Raw genomic sequence first — 25,755 nt, 5'->3', positions numbered from 1 at the left:
GGCAGAGAAAATCATCTCTTTGTTATACTTTCCATAGAGAACCCTCCTCACAAAGCCTCGGAGGCCTGAGATAATGGAGCAGGATTCACATTTGACATTTATAAAATAATGTGTTCAACAGACACCGTATTAACACAGTTTGCAGCAAAGTAGTGTACAATACAAAGCTCTGCATATTTTATAAGACAAAGGAAAAAACTCCACCGAATGAAGATACATCCGGCAGCTAGAAACACTCACAAGCCGCCTAAAAAATCATTACTCACCTCTCCCTGTGCCCTTGCTGCACTGGACTGCCGCTCTGGGATCTCCTTCACAGCTAATGTTACTACCCGGTTGACGGACTTGTACAGAATGCTGCTCCAATCACTGATTGGCTGAGAGCAGTGGCGTAGCTACCATGAAGGCAGGGAAGGCAGTTGCTATGGGGCTCTGCACTGCAGGGGGCCCGGGGGCCCGCCTGGCCTGTCTCCCCTGTCTTCAAGGTAGCTACGCTACTGATGGTTAAGCACTCTGCCAGAGACGCAGAAGGGAGCGTCTGCAATCCCCTCTGTAACACCTCCGCACCTCCCCCTGACACAGGCTCAGAGTGTCCTGCACCAGTGTCCCCCTCTCCACAAGTGGAACAGTCCCGGGATGTTCCGCTAAGCCCCGCCCCCATCGCGGCAAGCCCCGCCCCCAGCGCCCACCGCGGGTGGGATATTCGCTCATCGCACATGGCCTGAGGAGGAGACACAGCAGGAAGATGGTAACTATCACTGCCAGCTGGAAGTCACCAGCTTCCCTGGCATCCTGTATAATGGGGGTCACTCGGCTTCCCTGGCATCCTGTATAATGGGGGTCACTCGGCTTCCCTGGCATCCTGTATAATGTGGGTCACCAGCTTCCCTGGCATCCTGTATAATGTGGGTCACCAGCTTCCCTGGCATCCTGTATAATGGGGGTCACCAGCTTCCCTGGCATCCTGTATAATGGGGGTCACCAGCTTCCCTGGCATCCTGTATAATGGGGGTCACCAGCTTCCCTGGCATCCTGTATAATGGGGGTCACTCAGGCTCAGCTTCCCTGGCATCCTGTATAATGGGGGTCGCTCAGCCTCCCTGGCATCCTGTATAATGGGGTCACCAGCTTCCCTGGCATCCTGTATAATGGGGTCACCAGCTTCCCTGGCATCCTGTATAATGGGGTCACTCAGCTTCCCTGGCATCCTGTATAATGGGGGTCGCTCAGCCTCCCTGGCATCCTGTATAATGGGGTCACCAGCTTCCCTGGCATCCTGTATAATGGGGTCACCAGCTTCCCTGGCGTCCTGTATAATGGGGTCACTCAGCTTCCCTGGCATCCTGTATAATGGGGATCACCAGCTTCCCTGGCATTCTGTATAATGGGGTCACCAGCTTCCCTGGCATCCTGTATAATGGGGGTCACTCAGGCTCAGCTTCCCTGGCATCCTGTATAATGGGGGTCACTCAGGCTCAGCTTCCCTGGCATCCTGTATAATGGGGGTCACTCAGCTTCCCTGGCATCCTGTAAAATGGGGTCACCAGCTTCCCTGGCATCCTGTATAATGGGGTCACACAGCTTTCCTGGCATCCTGTATAATGGGGTCAGTCAGTCTCCCTGGTATCCTGTATAATGGGGTCAGTCAGCCTCCCTGGTATCCTGTATAATGGGGTCATCCCGCTTCCCTAGCATCTTGTATAGTAGTCAGTATAATGGAGGTCACCCCCTGGACTCAGAGCTGCCCCAACCAGCAGGGACTCCAAACGGCCTGCTACCACTCACCCCCCTACCCCCCCCCCCCTCACCCCACCCCACCCCAGGGCACAGCGTCTCAGAGCTGCCAAATGCAGGGGGACAGCTCCATATCGCTGGTACAGGTAATATGTTGGGGGGCCCCATACACTTTTTTGCTATGGGGCCCCATGAATCCTAGTTACGCCCCTGGCTGAGAGGGCTGTCCATCAGCCAAATCGGGACATGGGGGGAAAATGCCTTCTGGCAGGGGTTCATGAGCCTGTCATGCAGCACATCATAGGCATGGGGAGAGGTAAGCAATGATTGTTTACTATGTTCGCCCCGACCACTGCCAGCTGGCATTTTTTCCTTTAGGGTGCCTTCACACCTACCGGATCCACAGCGGATCTCACTGATCTGAGCGGGACCGGAGCCGGCAGCCTCACTGCAGCCGCGCCGCCGAGCAGGTACTGTATGCTCTCGGCGGCGGGATACGGGCGGCAGCGGGCTGGGGGTGGGCTGATAGGGGGATGTGGCCGAGATGGCGGGGCTGCGGGCACCAGGGAGTTAAAGCACATATTCACAGCGAGATGTCAATCCCGCTGCGAATATGTGCTATCATAGGGGTGAATTGATACCGGATCCGCAGCGGTTCTCGCTTCGAATCCGCAGAAGTGAGATCCGCTGTGGATCCGGTAGGTGTGAAGGCGCCCTTAAAGGGAACCTTTCACCCCTCGTGCCGGGGTGACAGGCTCCCGACCCCCCGCTACAGCCCCGTATACTCACCTGATCCCGCTGGGTCCCGCTTCTGGATCCGGTCGGGTCACGGAGATATCAGCCGCTGCAGCCTGGCGCGAGCGCTGAGAGTCCAACGCTCATAGAGAATGCAGCGGCTGATATCTCCGTGACCCGACCGGATCCAGAAGCGGGACCCGGCGGGATCAGGTGAGTATAGGGGGCTGTAGCGGGGGGTTGGGAGCCTGTCACCCCGGCAGGGGGGGTGACAGGTTCCCTTTAAAGTGTTTTTCCCGTTAACCCTTTCCCGCACGAGGACGTAACTGTACGTCCTTGCGCGGGCAGGGCCGTTCGGAGCGGGGTCGCCGCGCGGTCCCGGGTGCTGCATGTAGCCCGGGGCCGCGGCTATTAGCGGCCACGGTCCGATCCAAAGTTGACAGCTGCATTTGAAGACTTCAGAGCAGCTTATCCCTGGAGTCTAGTGGGGAGATCGCTCCCCCGTGACGTTGTCACGGAGGAGCGATCTCTGTGACTGGCGCCAGCCGGGGTCTGCGCCGTAATGACGCTGATCCCGGCTCGGCATTCGGTTGCTTCCGGCTGCAGCATAGATCTGAATGAGAGATCAGTGCACTTATACTATAAGTCCCCCAGGGGGAATAACCCTAACCCCAGGGGGGAATAACCCTAACCCCAGGGGGGAATAACCCTAACCCCAGGGGGAATAACCCTAAACCCAGGGGGAAATAACCCTAACCCCAGGGGGGAATAACCCTAACCCCAGGGGGAATAACCCTAACCCCAGGGGGGAATAACCCTAACCCCAGGGGGGAATAACCCTAACCCCAGGGGGGAATAACCCTAACCCCAGGGGAGAAAAACCCTAACCCCAGGGGAGAAAAACCCTAACCCCAGGGGGAATAACCCTAACCCCAGGGGGGCTTCCGGTATAAGTGTAAAAGTAAAAAAAAAGTGCCATTATCAATAAAAATCTCCTCCCCTAATAAAAGTCAGAATCACCCCCCTTATCCCATTTTATAAATAAAAAAATAAATAAATAAATAAACATGTTTGCTATCGCCGCGTGTGTAATCGCCAAAATATTAATTTATCACATTCTTGATCTCGCACGGTAAATAGCGCAAGCGCAAAAAAATCACAAGGTGCAAAATTGCACATTTTTGGTCGCTTCAGGTGCCAAAAAATTGTAATAAAAAGCGATCAAAAAGTCGCATATGCGCAATCAAGGTACCGATAGAAAGTAAACATCATGGCGCAAAAAAATTACACATCACACAGCCCCATAGACCAAAGGATAAAAGCGCTATAAGCCTGGGAATGGAGTGATTTTAAGGAACATATATTTGTTAACGATGGCCATCAGATACAATAAAAGTTATACATGTTATATATCGTTGTAATCGTAACGACTTGAGGAACATACATAACATGTTATTTGTTCCATAGGACACACGGCGTAAAAACGAAGCCCCCCAAAGAAAAAGAATTGTGGGGGTTTTTTTTCAATTTCACTGCGCATATAATTTTTTTCTGATTTTGCAGCATATTTTATGCAAAAATTCAGTCTGTCATTGCAATGTACAATTAGTGATGCAAAAAATAAGGGCTCGTGTGGGTCTGTAGGTGTAAAAATGCAAGTGCTATGGCCTTTTAAGCACAAGATGGAAAAAACGAAAACGCAAAAACGAAAATTAGCCTGGTCCTGAAGGGGTTAAAAAAAACTATACTGAAACTGATGCATTATATGAAATTAAATATATTTTAAGTATTTCTGAGAATCTACCGTCTAAGAGTTATAGACTGAGGCCAAATTCACACGTCCGTTGTTCTGTCGGTTGCGGGCATGTAATTGCGGACAGAAGATAAAACCAATGTTATTCATTGGCCCCTTTCACATGTCCGTATGTGTATATGGGGCTGCAATCTGTGCCACAAAAAAACGGACATGTTGTTATGCGGACCGTTTTCTTGCGGCACGGATGGCTGGGGTAATGATGTGTGTACGTAGTGCTCCCTGAAGCACAGAGCACTACGAATGCACATTCATAAGGTGGGACGCGGTCGTGGACTGCACAAAGAATGTGTGAATAAGGCCTTAGTAATAGTACATGTGCTTTCACTGTTTAGATAACCTGTTTCCCTTGGTTATGATCCACTAAAGGGAGATACTCCAGTGAAAATCTTTTCCTTTCTAATTAAATGGTCTCAAGTTATAAAGATTTGTAATTTACTTCTATTCAAAAATCTCAAGTTTTCCCATACTTATCAGCTGCTGTATGTCCTACAGGAAGTGGTGCTTTTTTTTCAGTCTGACACAGTGCTCTCTGCTGCCACCTCTGTCCATGTCAGGAACTGTCACATAGAAAACCTCTCCTGCTCTGGACAGCTCCTGTCATGGACAGTAGGCACTGTGTCAGGCTGGAAAGAATACACCTTCCTGCGGGACATACAGCAGCTGATAAGTACTGTAAGACTGGAGATTTTAAAATAGAAGTATATTACACATCTATATAACTTTCTGAAACCAGCACATTTATGTTCCTTTAGGTTTATGGATGATCCATGAGACAACCCCTTTAAGTCTGCCAGTTTCTAATTATTACCTATGACTAAACTATTTTTCTGATGTAATTGAATGGGGAATTCTATCTGATTTTAATAGCTACTAAGACATTTCCAGGATCACAGCAGAAAAGTTTAGAAGAAAAGATTAGAAGACTGATCTGAAACTCTTTCATCATGGTGAGCTTGTGTTTTCATTGCTTCCATCACTTCCCATATGTCATTCTATGCTCTCCGCAGTGACAGCTCTAGGCCACGTGCTTCACACACATGACTACAGACCGACAATACAGTGATCCATCCGGGGATCCTTCCCTCCTGCTCCATGACTGTCACTAAGTATATGGGAAAACAGCTGTAGACATACTCGGTGCTTGAGATTCCATACAGCATACTGGTGGGCTTACTGGCCTGTATCCATGTGGAGTTGTTCACCGCTGAACAAACGGACGGACATTCCACATGATGCTGCGTCATGTCATTCCAAGACTGTGGGTCCGGGACAGAATTCCTCCAGCTGACACCACTGGTTTACACAGGACAACAGCTGAAGCCTGGAGGAGCGAGCTGCAATGGATTCCATATAGAAGAGGTGGCCACACAGCTATAATGCTGAAGAAGGCAATTGTGTATGGCTAATGGGATTAGTAACTGGTGACAGACGGTGGGCCATCACCGCCACTACTGCTCCTGGGCCGCCATGTCATAGGAGCTTCTTGGCCTCTCCAACTCACACTAGTAAACTTATTTAACCCCTGTAGGTCCATGCCTATTTTAGACTGTGGAATTCTTCCACTCTTTTGTCCCTGCTAGTGCTCGTTTTTTTGAGGGAACAAATTTGTTTTTTAAGGTACCACCCTCCCTCCTCTCTCTCATCCACTGCTCATTTTCAGGAAATCTTGACTCTTTTACAGTCATGCCCTGTGTAATCTATGAAGAGGGGATGGGGGAGGAGGGAAATTAGTCGGCAGCAGAGAACAAAAGATTACACAGCGGAACCTGTGTGAAAGCCATATTTAGAAGTCAGAGAGGTCAGTGCTGACTTCAGAAAAGATAGCCTGGTGATGTAGCTGTAAATTAACTCTTGGTTGTCCTGTTTTGGTGCCTCATCTCCCTCCACCCCTCCCCTCTCCATAAGAGAACCATGAAGACAGGGGGGAGAGCTTCAAACTGCTTTTTTATGATAAAAATGCATTTTTCGGCTAATAAACCCAATTACAAAGTTTCTTAAAATCGCCTGTAGTATTGATTTCTGCAAAAAAATGTAAAAAACAGTGATATTTTAAGGCCTTAATACACCAAGCAATTATAGGCCGTATTTGGCCAATTATCGTCCATTACGGCTGATAATCGCTTGGTGTAATAGCTCCTGTGAAAAGGCAACAATCAGTCGACATGCATGACTGACAACTTCTCTTTCTGTTGAAAAAATTTAGAACAATAGTGACGGTCAGCTTGCCATTGCTCCTTATAATAGGACTGGCGGTAGCAAACCACCGCTATCTCCTATGGGTTCCCTGGATGATATAAGGATCAGGTGCGTGTAATAGCACAGGCAGCAAGCAAACACTGACCTGACAGGTGGGGGCTCGCTTTAGCTCCTAAGGATAAGCTGTCTATATTAAAGTCCCATAAAAGCCCTGTATGGGTGGTTATTTACACAGTCGCTTTGTCATGAATTTTAGATACACTGAAACAATTAAAAATTATTTGGTTGCAGAGGTGCAATAAATAAAGTAGATGTAAAAATAGCAAAAAGTTTTACCACTTTACTGTATAATAATGTATGTGGGTGAGATGCTAAATAGTAGAGAAGAACGCTGTACCTGATGAACAATAGGATTGTTCCGTGATGAGGTCATCCTTCTATAATGTCACCATCTCTATAAACACACTAGTGATGTCATGCTATAAGGACAGCCTGAAATAAAGCCAGAAAGTCTCTGAAAACCTATATAACTTAATGCATTTCCCAGACATTCAATTTTTTGCTGCCAGGTGCAATATTACTACTAAACTCCTGTAAGCAAGTAGATGACGGTACATTGTAAGCCGGCGGTATTAATATATGTCAAGAGACCAACAAGTGGTCCAGTTACCACAGCTTTCCATACACTGAGCAATTCAGTAGGAGGTGACATAGTGCCGACCATTTTATGACTTTATTGGAAGCACTTTTTTCCACGGAGAGGTGCATGGTGGGTATTCAGCAGGTATGGCTCAGATTCCCTTTATTTCATACAAAGGAGGTTGGGTTCTTCCCCTAGGGCTTCCTGCTGCCATCTCTTTTTTTAGGTAAAATGCATTAGAGGGTTTGGCCACGTTATAGTAAAATTGTTTATTGTACAGTATTAGTAAGTGTACTCACAGTACTTATTGACAGCGTCTCCCTGTGTACTCACTGTATATACTGACAGCAGCTCCCTGTGTACCTCATAGACCTAAAACCAGACACCCCTCCTCCAGGCTGTTCTGTCCTGCTCTGCTGTGATTCTGTCCAAAGATGAAGGAGCAAGGGATCATACCCTGCCCCTGTGTCCTCCATAGGCATAAAAAGACTCAGTGGAGGACACTGGGGGCAGGGCATGGTCACATGCTCCTCCATGTCGGCCATCTTATGGACAGACTCACCACAGAACAGGACAGCAGACCCTGGAGGAGGGAAGTCTAATATAAGCTCTATGAGGTACCCAGGGAGCCACTGTCAGTACACTTACTAATACTGTACACTGAACTATTTTACTGTAAAGTGGTCAACCCCTTGTGCTAAAATAAAAAATAAAAAAAAACATGTTTTCTCTTATTGGTCTGTACTGTAAAAAACATTTTTTTTTAAATTATTAGAAAGGGAAGACTAAAATTTCACATCAGTTTTCAGACCTTTTGTAATGACACTTGTAATTTAGCTCTGGGATCTCCTTTTTGCTTAAAGGGACTGTCACCTCCAAAACACACGCTAAACTTAAATTATCAAGCAATGAGGAGAAAAGAACTGCCTGTGAAGCTCAGAGACAGGATTACGCAGAAGTACAGATCTGGAGAAGGGGACAAAGCAATTCTGCTGCACTAAGAGTTCCCAAGAGCACAGTGGCCTCCATAATTGTTATATAGAAGTTTGGAACAACCAGGACTCTTCCAGTACTTGGCCCACTAAACAAAGCAATCGAGGGGGAAGAGCCTTTGTAAAAGAGAACCAAGAGAACCAAGAACCCAATGGTAACTGTAGCTAACCTCCAAGGATTCTGTGTGCAGATGGGAGAAACTTCCAGAAAGTCAACCATCACTGTGAGGTAATGGAGGTAAAGGGTCTGAACACTTATGTCAATGCAATATTTTAGTTTTTCCTTTTTAATAAATTAGCAAAAATTCTTACATTGTCAGAATAGTAATTGAAGAATGACAGAAGGAAACTTGAATTTCTTTGTATAAGGCTGGGTTCACACTACATTTTTCAACTGCTTTTGCAAAAAACTGATGCATTTGTGTGAATGCGTGTCAGGTAGGGGGTCTGGGAAAACAAGACGAGTGCAGCCCTAGAACTGGCACCCACCCCAGCTGGCCCTACCTGCTTGCCACGACAGCTCTAAACAGCGGCGGACAACTGGGCGGCGTTCCCTAACCTGGCAAAGTGCATACACGAAAAACAGAGACAAGACTAACAAGCAAGGGAAAGTCAGAGGTCCGAGTCGGTAACAGCCGGTCAGTATAGGTACAAAATCGTGATCCAAAGAATAGTCGAGGTCCAAGCCAAAAGGTTAGGTATCAGAAGTACGAAGTCAGAGTAATGCTAGGTCAAGATACACAGGAGGAACCAGGTTCTATCGCAGGCAAGAAATGAGACCACAGATCTGATATTTATGGAGCCTGGAGTCCCAGCCCCAGACTTGATTGGGGCTGAGGCTCCAGGTCCTGCCAGATACAGAAAGCTAACTGGTAAGTCAGCTGTCAATCAATAATCAGTGCACACACCCAACACCTATGCTGAACAGCCAGGGGAGTGAAACCCTGGCCTCTGCTATAACAAAGAACAGCAGAGCTGAGTATGTTAAAAACATGTGAAGCATTATGGCTGAAAAAGCCGAGCCGAGCGCACGACCCGAGTCCTAACAATGCGTTTTGATCTGTTTTTATCCATTGACTTCCATTTAAAAAAAAACGGATCAAAATACATACATTTTTTTTGACATACACAAAAACGTGTGATCCCAGAAATCAGAAACTATTTTCTTCTATTGCTCCATGTTCTATGGTCCAGTTCTCATGCTCCAAAACCTATTGTAGGCAGAGGGGGCAGCATGGAAACAGTGACCATTCTGAAGCTTCTAAGCCCTATATAAAGTAAACGGTAATGGCAAGTTTCATCGATGGCGTTTTTCCATCTGAAGAGGACTGGGGGGTGGGGTGGTCGGGTGGAGATAACAAATTGATGAGAATAAACACAACCTACAGTGTACGCACAGATGGACAGCCGGGGCTCTGTGCATTCTCAATGGTGCTTCCAAACAGTGCCGACCATTGGGTTAAGCAATGTTCAAAAGCACTATAGTGGCCATGCAAGCAGTGTTTATTACTGGGACAAACTTATTCCTGTTCTCTGGATCAGTGGGGGTCCCGGTGGTAAGACCTCCAATGATCAGCTTGGTATCCCCTATCCTGTGAATAGGGCAGAGCTTCTTAAGATGAGAATACTGACAGACAGGCTAGCCCTCACTCTCCAAGAAAATCCGCCCTGGGTATCCATGACCCTGGTCATCGGTTTATTGGTTGTCTTTCTCTGGACCCCACGTGGTCGGGAGTCGGGACTAACCACTATTTACCAGGAATACCCCAAAAGATGTGTCATTTGGAAGAAGCTCCGACCCAGTCATCTAGCCACCACAATTTGGTCCTCGAATCCTGTCGCTTGCCCATTTGTCCTACTTCCTTACGGGCTACAATATCCTCCTCCTTGCCAGGTGCCCCCCACCACCACCACCACCTCAGAGGATGCAATGTTGTGTCTGATCACTGTGTGTTCTGTAGGATATCCAACGTTTTTCATTTCAGCCTTCAGATCCATATATAAATGCATTTATTGTATTTCTCTGATCCAGACTGGTTCAGTATTGGCCGAGACCAGCCTCAAACTGGGAACAAAGGATTTCCTGTTCGGCATACAGACCATTTTTGTATGTTTTATTGTAGAGTTCAAGTCGAGCAACATTTCATACAGCAGGGTCGGCTTTTCACTGAAAGAGCCAATATGCCGTGTCTATACAATGGGTCATCCATTCATAGCCGCCATGCCCTGCTGGGCTTTGGTGGGTCGGTGAACTGAGCAGTATCCTTCCTTTATGGTGTGCTCTATAAGTGGCCGCACAACGCTGCTTCTGGGAACTAGGCAATGTAACTGCATTCTTACATTTCTATAGGATCTGGTGCCAGGTGTGCGACTAATTAGGTGAAGCGATTTTTAACAATTAGCGATTAACGATAAACATTCGCAAACTAGATAGTTTACTGTTAACCTGAAATTGTTCACGATATTACTCAGAACGATAATCGTTAGTTATGACTGTTACAATGATCATTACTATGATCGTTGACTCCCAGCGAAAGAAGGAACGATTAGGAATTACAATGAACGATTAGTGAACGAATTACAGTGAACGATTAATGATGATTTTAGGGTCAGATCTAAATCAACGGTCAACGACACATGATCGATTTTTCGGTCGTTACCTGCCATTACACAGGACGATTATCGTTTAAACTCAAACGATATAACGATTTACGGCACAAAATTGTCCCGTGTAATAGCGCCCTAAAGGTGACAGCTCTGCAAGTCCATCAGGGTTTGTAGTATCCCCTTGAAGTAGATACAGCTGATGGCTACACAGGTCACCCAACCTTAGGACCAGTCCTAGGGACATGCAATACATTGGCTACAGGCTTCTGGAGCAAATGTAAGGCTGTGTTCACACTACATTTTTGCAATCAGTTTTTTGCAAAAAAACAAAACAAAAAAAAACGGATGAAAAACTGATTAAAAAATGGATGCAACTGTGTGCCTTTCATTATTAAAAAAAACGATCAAAACAGATCCATTTTTTTTTTTACAGACAAAAGGTGGTCGACCTCATTTTTGTGTCAGTAAAAAAAACGGATCCGTTTTGATCCGTTTTTTTTTTTTTTTATTAATGGAAAAACGAATCAGAACGGATGCACACAGTTGCATCCGTTTTCCATCCATTTAAAAAAAAAAAAAACGGATTGCAAAAACGTAGTGTGAACCCAGCCTAATAGTGTAGCCCGTGTTTTGTTGATCCTTTAACCAGGGTAGGGAACCTTGGCTCTCCAGCTGTTGCAAAACTACAACTTCCATCTGGACAGCCAGAGCTAAAGCTTTACCTACCCAGGCATGATGGGAGTTGTAGTTTTGCAACAACTGGATAGCCAAGGTTCCCCATCCCTGTAATAAAAGGTCCTAAATAGAGATGAGTGAACCTGGAGCATGCTCGAGTCCATCTGAAGCGGAACTTTTGGCATTTGATTAGCTGGGGCTGCTGAACTTGGATAAAGCTCTAAGGTTGTCTGGAAAACATGGATACAGCCAATGACTATATCCATGATTTCCACACAGCCTTAGGGCTTTATCCCAGTTCAGCAGCCACCACTAATCAAATGCCGAAAGTTCCGCTTCAGATGGACTCCAGTATGCTCCAGGTTCACTCATCTCTAGTCCTAAAGTGTAGACATATGTAGAAGAATGGCTGCTCCCAAGTCCGGACTACATTTCCATCAGACACATTCAATAAATCTAAAAATGAGAAGATTGTCCTGAAGGTTTTCTCAGACTCTTTGTCCTTCACATTAGATATTCACATATCCAGCCTGCGCCCCCTTCCCAGGAAAATCCACTCAGCAGCAAAAAGGAAATGGAACAAGTGACCGATTATTGTTAGATGTTACAAGGGTAACAAAAGTCACCAAGAGAAAGATACTACGTATGTGGCAATGACCAGCACAGGCGTCTATTGTCAGTAATCTATGTCCAGAGCCGCCATGGAGAATACTCTGTGCTCTATACTTTGGCTGGGTCACAACTATGTTAAAGTGAATAAATATATATATATATATATATATATATATATATATAAAAATATATATATATATATATATATATATATATATATATATATATATTATTTATTCATTTATTTTTTTCAAATCAACTGCCTTCAGAAAGTTATATAGATTTGTAATTTACTTCTATTTAAAAATCTCAAGTCTTCCCATACTTATCAGCTGCTGTATGTCCTGCATGAAATGTTTTCTTTTTAGTCTGACACAGTGCTCTCTGCTGCCACCTCTGTCCATGTCAGGAACTGTCTAGAGCAGCAGAGGTTTTCTATGGGGATTTGCTGCTGCTCTGGACAGTTCCTGACATGGACAGAGGTGGCAGCAGAGAGCACTGTGTCAGACTGAGAAAAAAAAACATTTCCTGCAGGACATACAGCAGCTGATAAGTATGAGAAGAAGTGAGAGTTTTAAATAGAAGTAAATTACAAATCTATATAAATTTCTGACACCATGACTTACTCACCAAGTTTGGGACGCTGTCAGGTTACAAAGTGAACACCACGAAATCCGAAGCTATGCCCCTGAACTTGCCTAGTTCATTGGTAACCCACCTACGCACAGTTTTTAAATTTAAGTGGACCCCGTCCTCTCTTGGATATCTGGGGATCAGATTGACACCCTCCTACTCTACCGTTTACTCTGCCAACTTCCCTAGTCTGTTTCGGGAAATTCGATCACTCCTCTCTAAGTGGTCTGCTCATTTTATCTCCCTGCTGGGTAGGGTAGCTTCGGTGAAAATGACGATACTCCCCAAATTGCTTTATTATTTTGAGACCCTCCCGGTGCGTGTACCTCTTTCCGAACTCAGAGCCATCCAAAGAGATATATTTAAATTTATCTGGGCCTCAAGGAGACATCGAATACACAAATCGGTGATGATGAGCAGTAAAACCCAGGGGGGGCTAGCCGTACCCAACATCCTCCATTACTATTGGGCGACACATTTGAGACAAATCCTAGCCTGGTCTAAGTATCTAGCCTACAAAAAATGGACCGAGATAGAGAAGGTGTGGTTGGCTCCATTCCACCCTAACTCGTTCCTTTGGCACCTATCGCCTCCCTCCTTTTCCCATCTCCGACTACTAGGGCCCATACGCTTTACCTTGCACGTATGGTCGTCCTGCTCGGCTAAGTTTGGGCTCCTGTCTAAAGCTTCCCCTCTTAATTCTTTCCTTCTCTTTCCAGACTTTTTACCTGGCCTCCAGTCCCAAACTGTACGACTATGGGGTACTAAAAAGCTTTTTCAATTTGCAGATATTGTTGACCCACTTACTAGGACCCTGCTACCTTTTGACAAACTCATGGACAGATCGGACCTGCCGTCTTCCGAAAGGCTGACATACCTACAAATGCGGCATTTCATGATGTCTCGCCTGGGTTCCCTCACGGTCTCTAAACCCTCAGCGTTTGAGCAGCTAGTGAGATGTAACACCTCTACCTCTGGGCTAATCTCAGACATTTATCGCATCATTAATTCACCTGTGGGGGGATCCTTGGTGAGACACGCATACATGTTAAAATGGGAGGAATTCCTGGGTAGACAGCTTCCACCGGAATGCTGGGGTGTTATTTGGGAGAGGGCGGCAAAGTCTTCCATTTGTACTACGTATAAAGAATCACATTATAAACTGTTGATGCTTTGGTATCATACCCCAGAATTACTCAATAAATTGAATAACACAATTTCCCCTTCGTGCTGGAGGTGTTTGAGTGCTGTTGGGTCCCTCTTTCATATCTTTTGGGGATGTTCCCTTATTCAACAGTTCTGGAGGGATGTTTGCGGCTTGGCTGCCACAGTCCTCAGAGTGGATATCCCTGGGGACCCTGCAGTATGCCTGCTCAACCTCTTCCCCAAGCTCCTTGGGAAAAAACAAGCTAAACTTTTGCTGGTTTTCCTAACAGCCGCCAAGTCTCTTATAGCTAGGGGCTGGAAACAGACCTCCCCCCCACTTTAGATTGCCTCATGGCTAGGATCCAGGAATTACGATCCCTAGAGCGACTAACGGCCTCTCTTAATAATAAAATGGACATGTTTGAGTCGGTCTGGTCTCCATGGGACTCTTATTATGCCCCCCCTCCTCTCCGCCACTGGGTTACCCTAGAGCCTTACGTTCCTCTCTACCTATCCCTTCCTGTCTCGCCCTTGTCTTCTATGTTGGTTTGTCTTGTCTGTACCCCCTGTTTTAGTGGACCTGTGTTTAGGGCCTGTATATTGTTCTGCGTCTTTAATTTGAGCCTCACGAGTGCTATGCGGTACTGATGTTTTGCTACTTACTTGTACATGCCCACTATATGCCTTGTTTTGTTTACTTCAGGATTTCCCGGTAACGGGGATACCTTTATATGTGTTCATGTAAAAACAAAATTTTTCTGTTTGCAAAAATCTCAATAAAAATGACAGTTATAAAAAAAAAAAAAAAAAAAAAATTTCTGACACCAGCTGATTTAAAAGAAAAAGATTTTCTCTGGAGTACCCCTTTAAGGCCATATTACATGGCACTGACCTGTCAGATCGGCGCCATGTCGGCTGATCATCCGACCAGAACGGCAGGTAATCGGCCAAGTGAGGCCAATGATCGTTTGGTGTAATAAGTGGGACTTATGGTGCGCTTACACGGAACGATTATTGTGCGAATTCACACGATAACGATCGAATTTGAACGATAATCGTACGTGTAAACGCAGCGAACGATCAAACGACGAGCGAGAAATCGTTCATTTTGATCTTTCAACAAGTTCTCAAATCGTCGTTGATCGTTCACAAAAAAATTCGCAGATCGTTCCGCGTGAACAGTCGTTCGCCGATTTAACCAATGTGTGAGATAGGCTTTAAGCGATCGCAAAACGATCGCAAAACAAATTTCCGAACTATATATTGTACCGTCTAAACGCTGATCGTTATGAAAAAAAATCGTTACTCCGCCATCGTTAATCGTACGATTGGGCGAATTATCGTTCCATGTAAACGTAGCATTAAAGGGGTTATCCAGCGCTACAAAAACATGGCCACTTTTCCCCCTCTCTTGTCTCCAGTTCAGGTGTGGTCTGCAATTAAGCTCCATTTACTTCAATGGAACTGAGTTTAAAACCCCACCCAATCTGGAGACAAGAGAGGAGAAAAAGTGGCCATGTTTTTGTAGCCCTGGATAACCCCGTTAACTCTCAAAAATGGCAGATAAGATAGCCGATAAGTCGGACAGGTAGACCCCATTAAAGTCAAAGGGGTCCAATGGGCAACTGATGCACGACGCTTTACTAACAGTGCAGGTAGGAACCTAGTTATAGAGTGATACATTCTGTGAAAGTATGTGTCTGTAGTTGTGTATATATTTATTTGTGTATAAGTGTATGTGTTTGTTTGTGTATAAATGTGTGTGTATTTGTGTATGTGTGTATTTTTGCATGTGTGTGTGTTTGTGTATGTATATGTGTGTTTGTGTGTGTGTGTATTTGTGTATGTGTGTATTTTTGCGTGTATGTATTTGTGTGTTTGTGTATGTGTGTGTATTTGTGTATGTGTATTTTTGCATGTGTGTGTATTTGTGTATGTGTGCGTTTGTGTATGTGTGTATTTGTGTGTGACAGTGTGATGGACTGTAGAAACAAATAAGGCTCGTGCACACAGGCAGATGCATAAAAGATCTAGTTTTCATTTCATTCATTCTGTTCTTGTTTTTGGACGCATTTACTTTCATCTGTATTCTCTTTAAAGATTAACTACTTTTCCACTGTTTTTGTAACGTTGTACAAATACAGATTATATATATATGGCATCAATGTCAATACAAAAAAAAAAGTATAGTGCACATTCTTCCCCTTCATGAAGAACATGTTCAGTAGTCGGATCAGGTAAAGTGATCATAAGAAATGGACGTATATCTAAATGATTCAGCACAATATGGCGGTAGAAAAGCCTCAATAGCTCCATAATACACAGCCCTGGTGTGCCGGAGCGTCATGTGACCTGTGCCATGTGTGTGAATGCACTGATAGGGTGTGGTGTGGGATATGAGGTCAGCGCTGACACCTGCCCATTATAACATCATGATAAATTGTGTGGCACAATGGGGCAGACAGTCGCCCATCATGCCCTCGGACACAGGGTTCAGCACACTGCCATCTGCAGCTGACGTCCCTGTGCAAAACAGCAGAAGAGAAAGCTGAGACCCTGCGTGTAATCCCCCCGGTGTGACGGCATGATCCACGCTGGCCATACTAAGAAGGGCCGGCTCTCCAGAGCTGCAATCTGATTAACTGTATCTTGGCATAAAGGCTCTGCCCTTCCTAAGACTATAATGGTATTAGCTGCTATACTGCCACATGGCCCAGGGGTACGCGGCCTGGCACCTAGGCTCTATATACTATTACAGAGACATCCACTTCCACATATCCACTCATAACGTCAGACAGTGACTGGTACTGCCAGTAAGGGTGGTGCCTACGGGCAACTGTGATGTTATATAGCCGGGACCCTGATTGTATAAAGAGACAGGATGCCAACCATACCCAGGCCTGCCCTGTACATATACACATAATGCCAACCATATACCCAGGACCCCATTGTACATATACACATAATGCCAACCATACCCAGGCCTGCCCTGTACATATACACATAATGCCAACAATACCCAGGCCTGCCCTGTACATATACACATAATGCCAACCATACCCAGGCCTGCCCTGTACATATACACATAATGCCAGAGATATCACCCAGTGTACATATACATATAATGCCAACCATACCCAGGCCTGCCCTGTACATATATATATATATATATATATATATATATATATATATAATGCCAACCATACCCAGGCCTGCCCTGTACTTATAGACATTATGCCAGAGATATCACCCATTGTACATATACACATAATGCCAACCATATACCCAGGACCATGCTGTATATATACACATAATGCCAACCATATACCCAGGAGCCTATTGTATATATACACATAATGCCAACCATACCCAGGACCCCATTGTATATATACACAGGATGCCACCTATATACCCAGGACCCCATTGTATATATACACAGGATGCCACCTATATACCCAGGACCATGCTGTATATATACACAGGATTCCACCTATATACCCAGGACCCCCCCCCCCCCGGGGGGCACCTGTTCAGCACTGCCCGTCCATCGCTCCCTGCCCCCTGGGCACTGCCCGTCCATCGCTCCCTGCCCCCTGGGCACTGCCCGTCCATCGCTCCCTGCCCCCTGGCACTGCCCGTCCATCGCTCCCTGCCCCCTGGCACTGCCCGTCCATCGCTCCCTGCCCCCTGGGTCCCTCCTGGGCACTGCCCGTCCACCGCTCCCTGCCCCCTGGCACTGCCCGTCCATCGCTCCCTGCCCCCTGGCACTGCCCGTCCATCGCTCCCTGCCCCCTGGCACTCCGTGTGCTGCTCCTTATCTGCGGTAACTGACACGGGCGGCTGCGGCTATTTTCGGTCAGTCCCCCCGTGCCCGGTACCTTTGTATCTCTCCAGCACGTCCTCATAGGCCTGCAGGTATTCCTGCTCCTCACTGCGGGGCTGAGACGAGGACGAGCCTCCCGTCATGTAATAAGCCATGGCTGAGGCTCCGAGCACCGGCTTCGGCCACCACAGCACACACAACCCGAGCGGCTGCTACTGCCGCTGTGAGGGGGCGGGGGAGGGGGCCGGCAATGGAGACGCCCAGTCTGTCCCCAACCTCCTCCCGGCCCGGCCCGCACACAGCCACCACCGTCCCAGCTGTCACTGGACTTCTCCGGGGGCGCACTGACAGGCTGGGCTGCGCATGGACGGGGCGGTGTCCGGGGCATTACACAGCTCTTCTGAGAACCCCCCTCTCTCTGCCAGACTGATAGTACCGCCCACAGCTATAAAAGACCAAGCCCGCACTGAGCGCTACTGGGAGCATCTCCTCAGCTACTGGGAGCATCACCTCAGCTACTGGGAGACATCACCACACACAGTCCCTCAGCTACTGGGAGACATCACCACACACTGCCCCTCATCTACTGGGAGACATCACCACACACTGCCCCTCATCTACTGGGAGACATCACCACACACTGCCCCTCAGCTACTGGGAGACCACACACTGCCCCTCAGCTACTGGGAGACATCACCTCAGCTACTGGGAGACATCACCACACACAGCCCCTCAGCTACTGGGAGACATCACCACATCACAGCTCCTCAGCTACTGGGAGACATCACCACACACTGCCCCTCAGCTACTGGGAGACATCACCACACACAGCACCTCATCTACTGGGAGACATCACCACTGCCCCTCATCTACTGGGAGACATCACCACTGCCCCTCAGCTACTGGGAGACATCACCACACACTGCCCCTCAGCTACTGGGAGACATCACCACACACTGCCCCTCAGCTACTGGGAGACATCACCACACACTGCCCCTCAGCTACTGGGAGACATCACCACACACTGCCCCTCAGCTACTGGGAGACATCACCACACACTGCCCCTCAGCTACTGGGAGACATCACCACAGCACCTCAGCTACTGGGAGACATCACCACACACTGCCCCTCAGCTACTGGGAGACATCACCACACACTGCCCCTCAGCTACTGGGAGACATCACCACACACTGCCCCTCAGCTACTGGGAGACATCACCACACACTGCCCCTCAGCTACTGGGAGCATCACCACACACAGCCCCTCAGCTACTGGGAGACATTACCACACACTGCCCCTCAGCTACTGGGAGACATCACCACAGATCCTCAGCTACTGGGAGACATCACCACTGCCCCTCATCTACTGGGAGACATCACCACACACTGCCCCTCAGCTACTGGGAGACATCACCACTGCCCCTCAGCTACTGGGAGACATCACCACACACAGCACCTCAGCTACTGGGAGACATCACCACACACTGCCCCTCAGCTACTGGGAGACATCACCACACACTGCCCCTCAGCTACTGGGAGACATCACCACTGCCCCTCAGCTACTGGGAGACATCACCACTGCCCCTCAGCTACTGGGAGACATCACCACACACAGCCCCTCAGCTACTGGGAGACATCACCACACACTGCCCCTCAGCTACTGGGAGACATCACCACTGCCCCTCATCTACTGGGAGACATCACCACACACTGCCCCTCAGCTACTGGGAGACATCACCACTGCCCCTCAGCTACTGGGAGACATCACCACACACTGCCCCTCAGCTACTGGGAGACATCACCACTGCCCCTCAGCTACTGGGAGACATCACCACACACTGCCCCTCATCTACTGGGAGACATCACCACTGCCCCTCATCTACTGGGAGACATCACCACACACAGCCCCTCAGCTACTGGGAGACATCACCACACACTGCCCCTCAGCTACTGGGAGACATCACCACTGCCCCTCATCTACTGGGAGACATCACCACACACTGCCCCTCAGCTACTGGGAGACATCACCACATCACTGCCCCTCAGCTACTGGGAGACATCACCACAGCACCTCAGCTACTGGGAGACATCACCACTGCCCCTCAGCTACTGGGAGACCACACCACGTCCTCTCATCTACTGGGAGACATCACACCACACCACAGCTCCTCCCTGTTTTCCCACTATATGTATCACGGCAATGTATACACCCAGGGCAGTATTAACAGCTGCTGCTGCCCTAGGCACTAAACCTGAAGACGCCCCATCTTGGGGAGCGTGGGGGAGAATGGTTTCGGCCACACGCATCTCTCTACATGTGGAAACATTGTTTAAATCACGCCTTTCTTCTTTCTTTTTTTTAACGGCCTTAAACATAAATGAATTTCATTTGCACATATTGTCTGATAGAATTCTCACCACTGGATTGGTAGGTAATAGCTTCAGGCATTAAATTTAACACTGCCATACCACACCTGACAAAATACAACCATAAACCTATCTCTCTCTCCCCCCCCCCCCCCCCCCCCTTGAAAAGACACCAGATTTACTGGCAAGTCTGAATGGGAGGTTGGAGACTAAAAAAAATAAAAAAAGTTGTTTCTTTCCCCTCTGCTCCCTGGTGCTGCCCTAGGCACCGGACCACGGATGCCTAGTGGTAAATACAGCCCTGTATACACCCCAACATGTGTAATACAGCAATGTATACACCCCAGTATATGTATCACAGTAATATATACACCCCACTATATGTATCACAGCAGTATATACACCCCACTATATGTATCACAGTAATATATACACCCCACTACATGTATCACAGCAGTATATACACCCCACTACATGTATCACAGCAGTATATACACTGCACTATATGTATCACAGTAATGTATACACTCCAGTATATGTATCACAGCAGTATATACTGTACACCGCACTATATGTATCACAGTAATATATACACCCCACTACATGTATCACATCAATGTATGTACGTGTTACAATTATTACACAATAATAAGGTTTGTATAGCACCAACATTTTATATAGCATTGTACATCACTACTAACAATAGAGAGAGAGTTTTGCTCTTCTGTCAATCGATACCAATTCTGCTTCCAGGAAAGCCTGGTCACAACTCATGGCTCCCACTATGGTGTCCCTCACTTCTTCCATAAATGGCTGAACAGATAGTCCAGAAGAAGGGGAAACACTCTAAATATGGCTAAAGGGAGATCTTTACTATCAGTCCATGAGAAATACAATAGGACCCATCCGATTTGTTTCCATGTCCTGTAGTCTGCAGCCTCACCCTAGGAAACACTGGTGAGACTATGGAAAATACCTCCTCCCTCATACACATAGCCATCCTCCTAACACTGAGGGGAACTCCATGCCAAGCATCACAGGTGCAGTGCCAGTGGGCAGGACCACAGCCACACATAACAAGAGAACGGCCTCATATCTTATTAATAGCACATGGCTACATTCACTACCCCACAGCCTGGCCAGTGGGATACAGTACAAAGCCTAGTGACCAGAAGCTACACATTGTAAGAAGTCAGTCTCTATACAGGCACTCACCACATGTCCTAAAAAAGCCCCAGTTAGTGCTAAACACCACATTACAACTAAGGCTGCATTCACACGTTCCGGGAAGTTTTTCGGATCCGTGAGCACGGACAATTTTACAGCCCATTGCTTTCTATTGGGCTATTCAGATGTTCCGTGATTTCACGGATCCGTGATCCGCTCCGTTAAAAAATAGGACATGTCATTACTCGGAACGGTTGCATGGAAAGGATTCCCCATAGAAATCAATGACATCCGTGTTCATCCGTGAAAAACACGGATGTGATGTAATCAATGTAATTTAAAATGCTTTAACACAGATCCATGAAAAAAACGGACACGGATACAAAACGGATGAAAAACGGACTGTTTCACGGAATGGATCACGGAGGTTGTTGCCGGACCGCAATCACGGATGCGGAAAAACACTGAACGTGTGAATGCAGCCTAAGGATTTAGCTTTTTTTTATTGTTTATTTATTTATATTTAGTATAAATTTTAGGGAGAAAAATAAATTGTGCCTTTCAAACAATTTCTCTTCGGCCGATTCTCTCTTCTCCCCTTCTCCTATTCCACGGGACGATTATCATTCGAAAAATTGTTAGATCGTTCTTAATTGAACGATAATCATTTCGTGTAATACCACAAAACGATTAAATGACCAACGAGAAATCATTGGTCGCTTGATAGAATTTGGATCTATTCTACAGGACGTTTATCGGTCGAAAAATTGTTACATTGTTCGTAATTAAACGATAATCACTTCATGTAATACCACAAAATGATCAAATGACCAACGAGAAATCAATGGTCGCTTGATAGAATTTGGATCTTTTCCAAGGGACGATTATTGTTCGAAAAATCATTAGATCGTTCCCCATTAAACGACAATCGTTTTGTGTAACACCACAAAATGAGAAATCGTTGGTCACTTGATAGAATTTGGATCCATTTTTATCGTTGATCGTTTGCAAATCGTTCGCCCATCGTTCGGTGTAATAAGACGTTGTTCGCAGCAGCAATTAACACAGTAGCGACGACCAGACGACCGCAAGAACGATCATAAGCAACGATCATCGCTTTGTGTAATTGGGTGAACGATTTCAGGTCATTCGCCATAGCGGTATTTTGAGATCGTTTATCATTAATCGTCGGAAAATCGGATTTAGTTTATACACACACGTCACAATAAAACTTATTTTTATTCTGGAGGTCAGTAGGATTAGGGTCACACTGCGTTTTTGCAGTCCGTTTAACAGATCAGTTTTATGGAAAAAAAACTGATGTATTTGTGTGCATCCGTTTTTATCCATTTTTCCATTGACTTCCATTATTTAAAAAAATGGATCAAAATGGACTTTTTTTTTTTTTTCAAAGTGTACACATTTTTGTGTACATTGAGGCTATGTTCAGACTTTGTAAGAGACCGTCCATTCCGTGATCTGGGCCGGGTCACAGAACATCCGCTCTCAGAATAGATCATCCTGGCCGGTACTGCAGTAGCGGCCAGATGAACTTTAGCGCCGTTGAATTCCCGGCTGCACACAATGAAGCGTGCGTCCAGAGCCGCACCCTCCATTGTGTGAACTGACAGGATTTTCTGCAGCCGCTATTCAATAAAAACAGACATGTCAGTTTCTCACGACGCCGCTAGCGATCCCAGCCGGAGTGTATACTATATGTATGTATATATGTACTATGTGTATACACTCCGGCCGGGATTCCTCAGAAGGCAACACTACGTAAGTACCGTAGAAATCACGGCCATTGTTACAACGGCTGTGATTACTACGGAACTTACGTAGTATGAACATAGCCTAAAAGTAACAATTTAAAAAAGGATACGTTAAATGGACTGCAAAAACGCAGTGTGAACCCAGCCTTAGGCTATGTTCACACAGTATTTCCACCACTTATTTGGTCAGTATTTTTTTCAACCAAAATCAGTAGCGGAACTGAAAGAGCAAAATTATAATGGAAAGATGTGCACAGTTTCTGAGTTTTCAACCGACTCTTGGTTTTGTTTGAAAAAAGACTGACCGAAATACTGATGGAAATACTATATGTGGACTTACATAGATTTCCAGTTTAAATAATTTTATTATGTTTCTACTAACATTAGAAAAAATGCTAAAATGCTATACTGTGAGATGACAATGTCAGCTCAGTCTCCCCCTCCCTTTAGAACAGGGGTGGGGAACCTCCGGCCCGCGGGCCGCATCCGGCCCCTGAGACCTCCCGATGCGGCCCGTGGCCGCAGCTCCCCTGTGATGCGCGCCGCTCTGGAGGAGGAAGAAGCCGGCATACACAGCATCCTCCGGTGTCTGTGACAGCTGCCGGACACAGGAGGATGCTGTCTATGCCGGCTTCTTCCCCAGCAGAGCGGCACGTGTCTTCAGTCTCCTGCGGGCCGCGCGCTGACGTCATTTCATCGCGCGCTGCCTGCAGGAGAAGATCGGCACAGAGGACCTGGGACAGAAGAGGACATGGGCAGCGTGGGAGCGGAGGTAAGGTGAGTGGGATGTTTATTTTTTTTATTTGGGGGTTAACTAGGCCACCAGGGACATGCCTGATGGGGGTTAACTAGGCCACCAGGGACATGCCTGATGGGGGTTAACTAGGCCACCAGGGACATGCCTGATGGGGGTTAACTAGGCCACCAGGGACATGCCTGATGGGGGTTAACTAGGCCACCTGGGACATGCCTGATGGGGGTTAACTAGGCCTACCAGAGGAATCACTGGGGGGGTTAACTAGGCTACCAGAGACATGACTTGGGGGTTAACTAGACTACAAGGGGCATCACTGGGGGTTAACTACAATAGCAGGGGCACTAGGGGAACAATACTTTGCCTTGCCCCGGGTGCTGCAAACCCACGCTACTAACTGCCGCACACGGTATGCGGCCCTCGAATGATTTTATTAATGCCCGACCGGCCCTCGACATGGAAAAGGTTCCCCACCCCTGCTTTAGAATGATGCCTTCAAAACTCACAGAGTATACGCAGTAATGTTTCTCATTCATGTCAAGGGGATAACCTCTGTCTAAGGCTTCGTTCCCACTGAGCAAAAGTAGCGGAATTCCGCGCCGCGGAATGCCATTAGCCTCCCTCTCATAATGGTAGTCTATGGGAGGCGCGTGCTCCTGAACGAAGCCTAATGCTGCCTATGTCCATGGGGCTTTCTATAAATAATTTCCCTAAATTCTGTTAACAGCTCGGGCAAGATGGCTGCCCCCATAATAATGTATAAACAGAAACAGATTTGAACAGATGTTTCAGTACATAGTTCTAATGAGTAAAAAAAAAAAGTCCTAGGTGATACAATCCCTTCAAAGAGGACCTGTCACCCCCCGTGATGGGGTGACAGGCTCCCGACCCCCAGCTAGATCCCCTTATACAGACCTCATCTGGCCGAGTCCCGCTCCCAGGATAGAGATATCCCGGTCAGAAGCCGGAACACGCGCTGTGGGGAGAGGTCCGGCGTCCATAGAGAATTAATGGAGCCGGACTCATCTCTGCAGCGCGCGTGTCGGCTTCTGACCGGGATATCTCCATCCCGGAAGCGGGACTCGGCCAGATAAGGTCTGTATAAGGGGATCTAGCTGGGGGTCGGGAGCCTGTCACCCGACACGGGGGGTATGATCACTCATACCATGCATGTAACCATAAAACTGTCACCAAACATTGATTGCAGCTCACTGCTAGAAACATCTTGGCTACAGATTCCATTGCCATGAAAATTTTATTTAGAAGAGAGCTTAAAAAAGAAACAAAAACACACCTGCCTTAACGCTACATAAACATTTCATGAGTGGTAATGCTGGTACAAGCCGATCTCCATTCTTCTTCACTGAAGAACCTCTCTGCTCTGTATTTCTTAGAACAATATCCAACAAAGAAAAAAATAAAAAATTACATCTTTCTTCCTCTTCCACAGAGCACAGGTGGCTGTAGAATATAGGTTAGGTTTTAGACTACTACCTTCTCCTATGTGCAATAAAAGGCAATATGTATTCAGGTGAAACTTTTTTGGTGAAGGAGACAGCTCAACTACACATTATTTCTGGAGATAACTGGGGGGTGCACTGTACTATCTGAACCCTGACATTGTATATACTTTTACCCCATCAATTAGGAATAAGAAAGTATAAAAATAAGAAAATGTACCTAAAGTTTCCACCACTAGGCGTCCCACTTCCACTGAATCTGAAGTTCACTGCTGGTTGTTAGGTTCAGCCCATGTCAAGTAATGGAGACACCAAGACGGAACACAGGAGGCTTAGGCTAGGTTCACACTGCGTTTTCAGCATCCGTTTAACGGATCCGTTTTTTTTAACGTCCAGAAAAATAGGGTCTGCAACGTTTTTTGGTCCGCCAAAAAAAACGGATCCGTTTTTTTTTATAATGGAAGTCAATGGAAAAACGGATGCACACAAATGAATCCGTTTTTTGCAATCCGTTTTTCATGCGTTTTTTGCAAAAAACGGATGCGTTAAACGGATGCTGAAAACGCAGTGTGAACCTAGCCTTAGCTAGTGCTTTGCACAAGAGAAAGCCTGGACTGTGTAGCTGCA

The 25,755-nt window shown here is 46.7% G+C and overlaps 1 protein-coding gene across 17 annotated transcripts in view; it reads right to left on the bottom strand.

Moving 5' to 3' along the window:
- The window catches only part of DST (dystonin), a 398,894-nt gene that overhangs the window by 321,191 nt on the left and 51,948 nt on the right, over positions 1 to 25,755 (bottom strand). Inside the window, exon 1 of one of the 17 annotated variants that reach the window (XM_069974491.1) lies at positions 17,665 to 17,934. The exons of the other annotated variants lie outside the window; for them this stretch is intronic. Coding sequence (XP_069830592.1) covers positions 17,665 to 17,764 — 100 coding nt within the window. The 5' untranslated portion in view covers positions 17,765 to 17,934. Of the gene's footprint in view, positions 1 to 17,664; positions 17,935 to 25,755 lie in introns of those variants that run through there. 17 annotated transcript variants of the gene reach the window in all.

This window comes from Dendropsophus ebraccatus, chromosome 6, assembly GCF_027789765.1.
Source record: "Dendropsophus ebraccatus isolate aDenEbr1 chromosome 6, aDenEbr1.pat, whole genome shotgun sequence".
Taxonomy (NCBI): Eukaryota; Metazoa; Chordata; class Amphibia; order Anura; family Hylidae; genus Dendropsophus; species Dendropsophus ebraccatus.
Note: the sequence above shows the minus strand (reverse complement) of the source record. Positions and strands in the feature narration are given on the sequence as shown.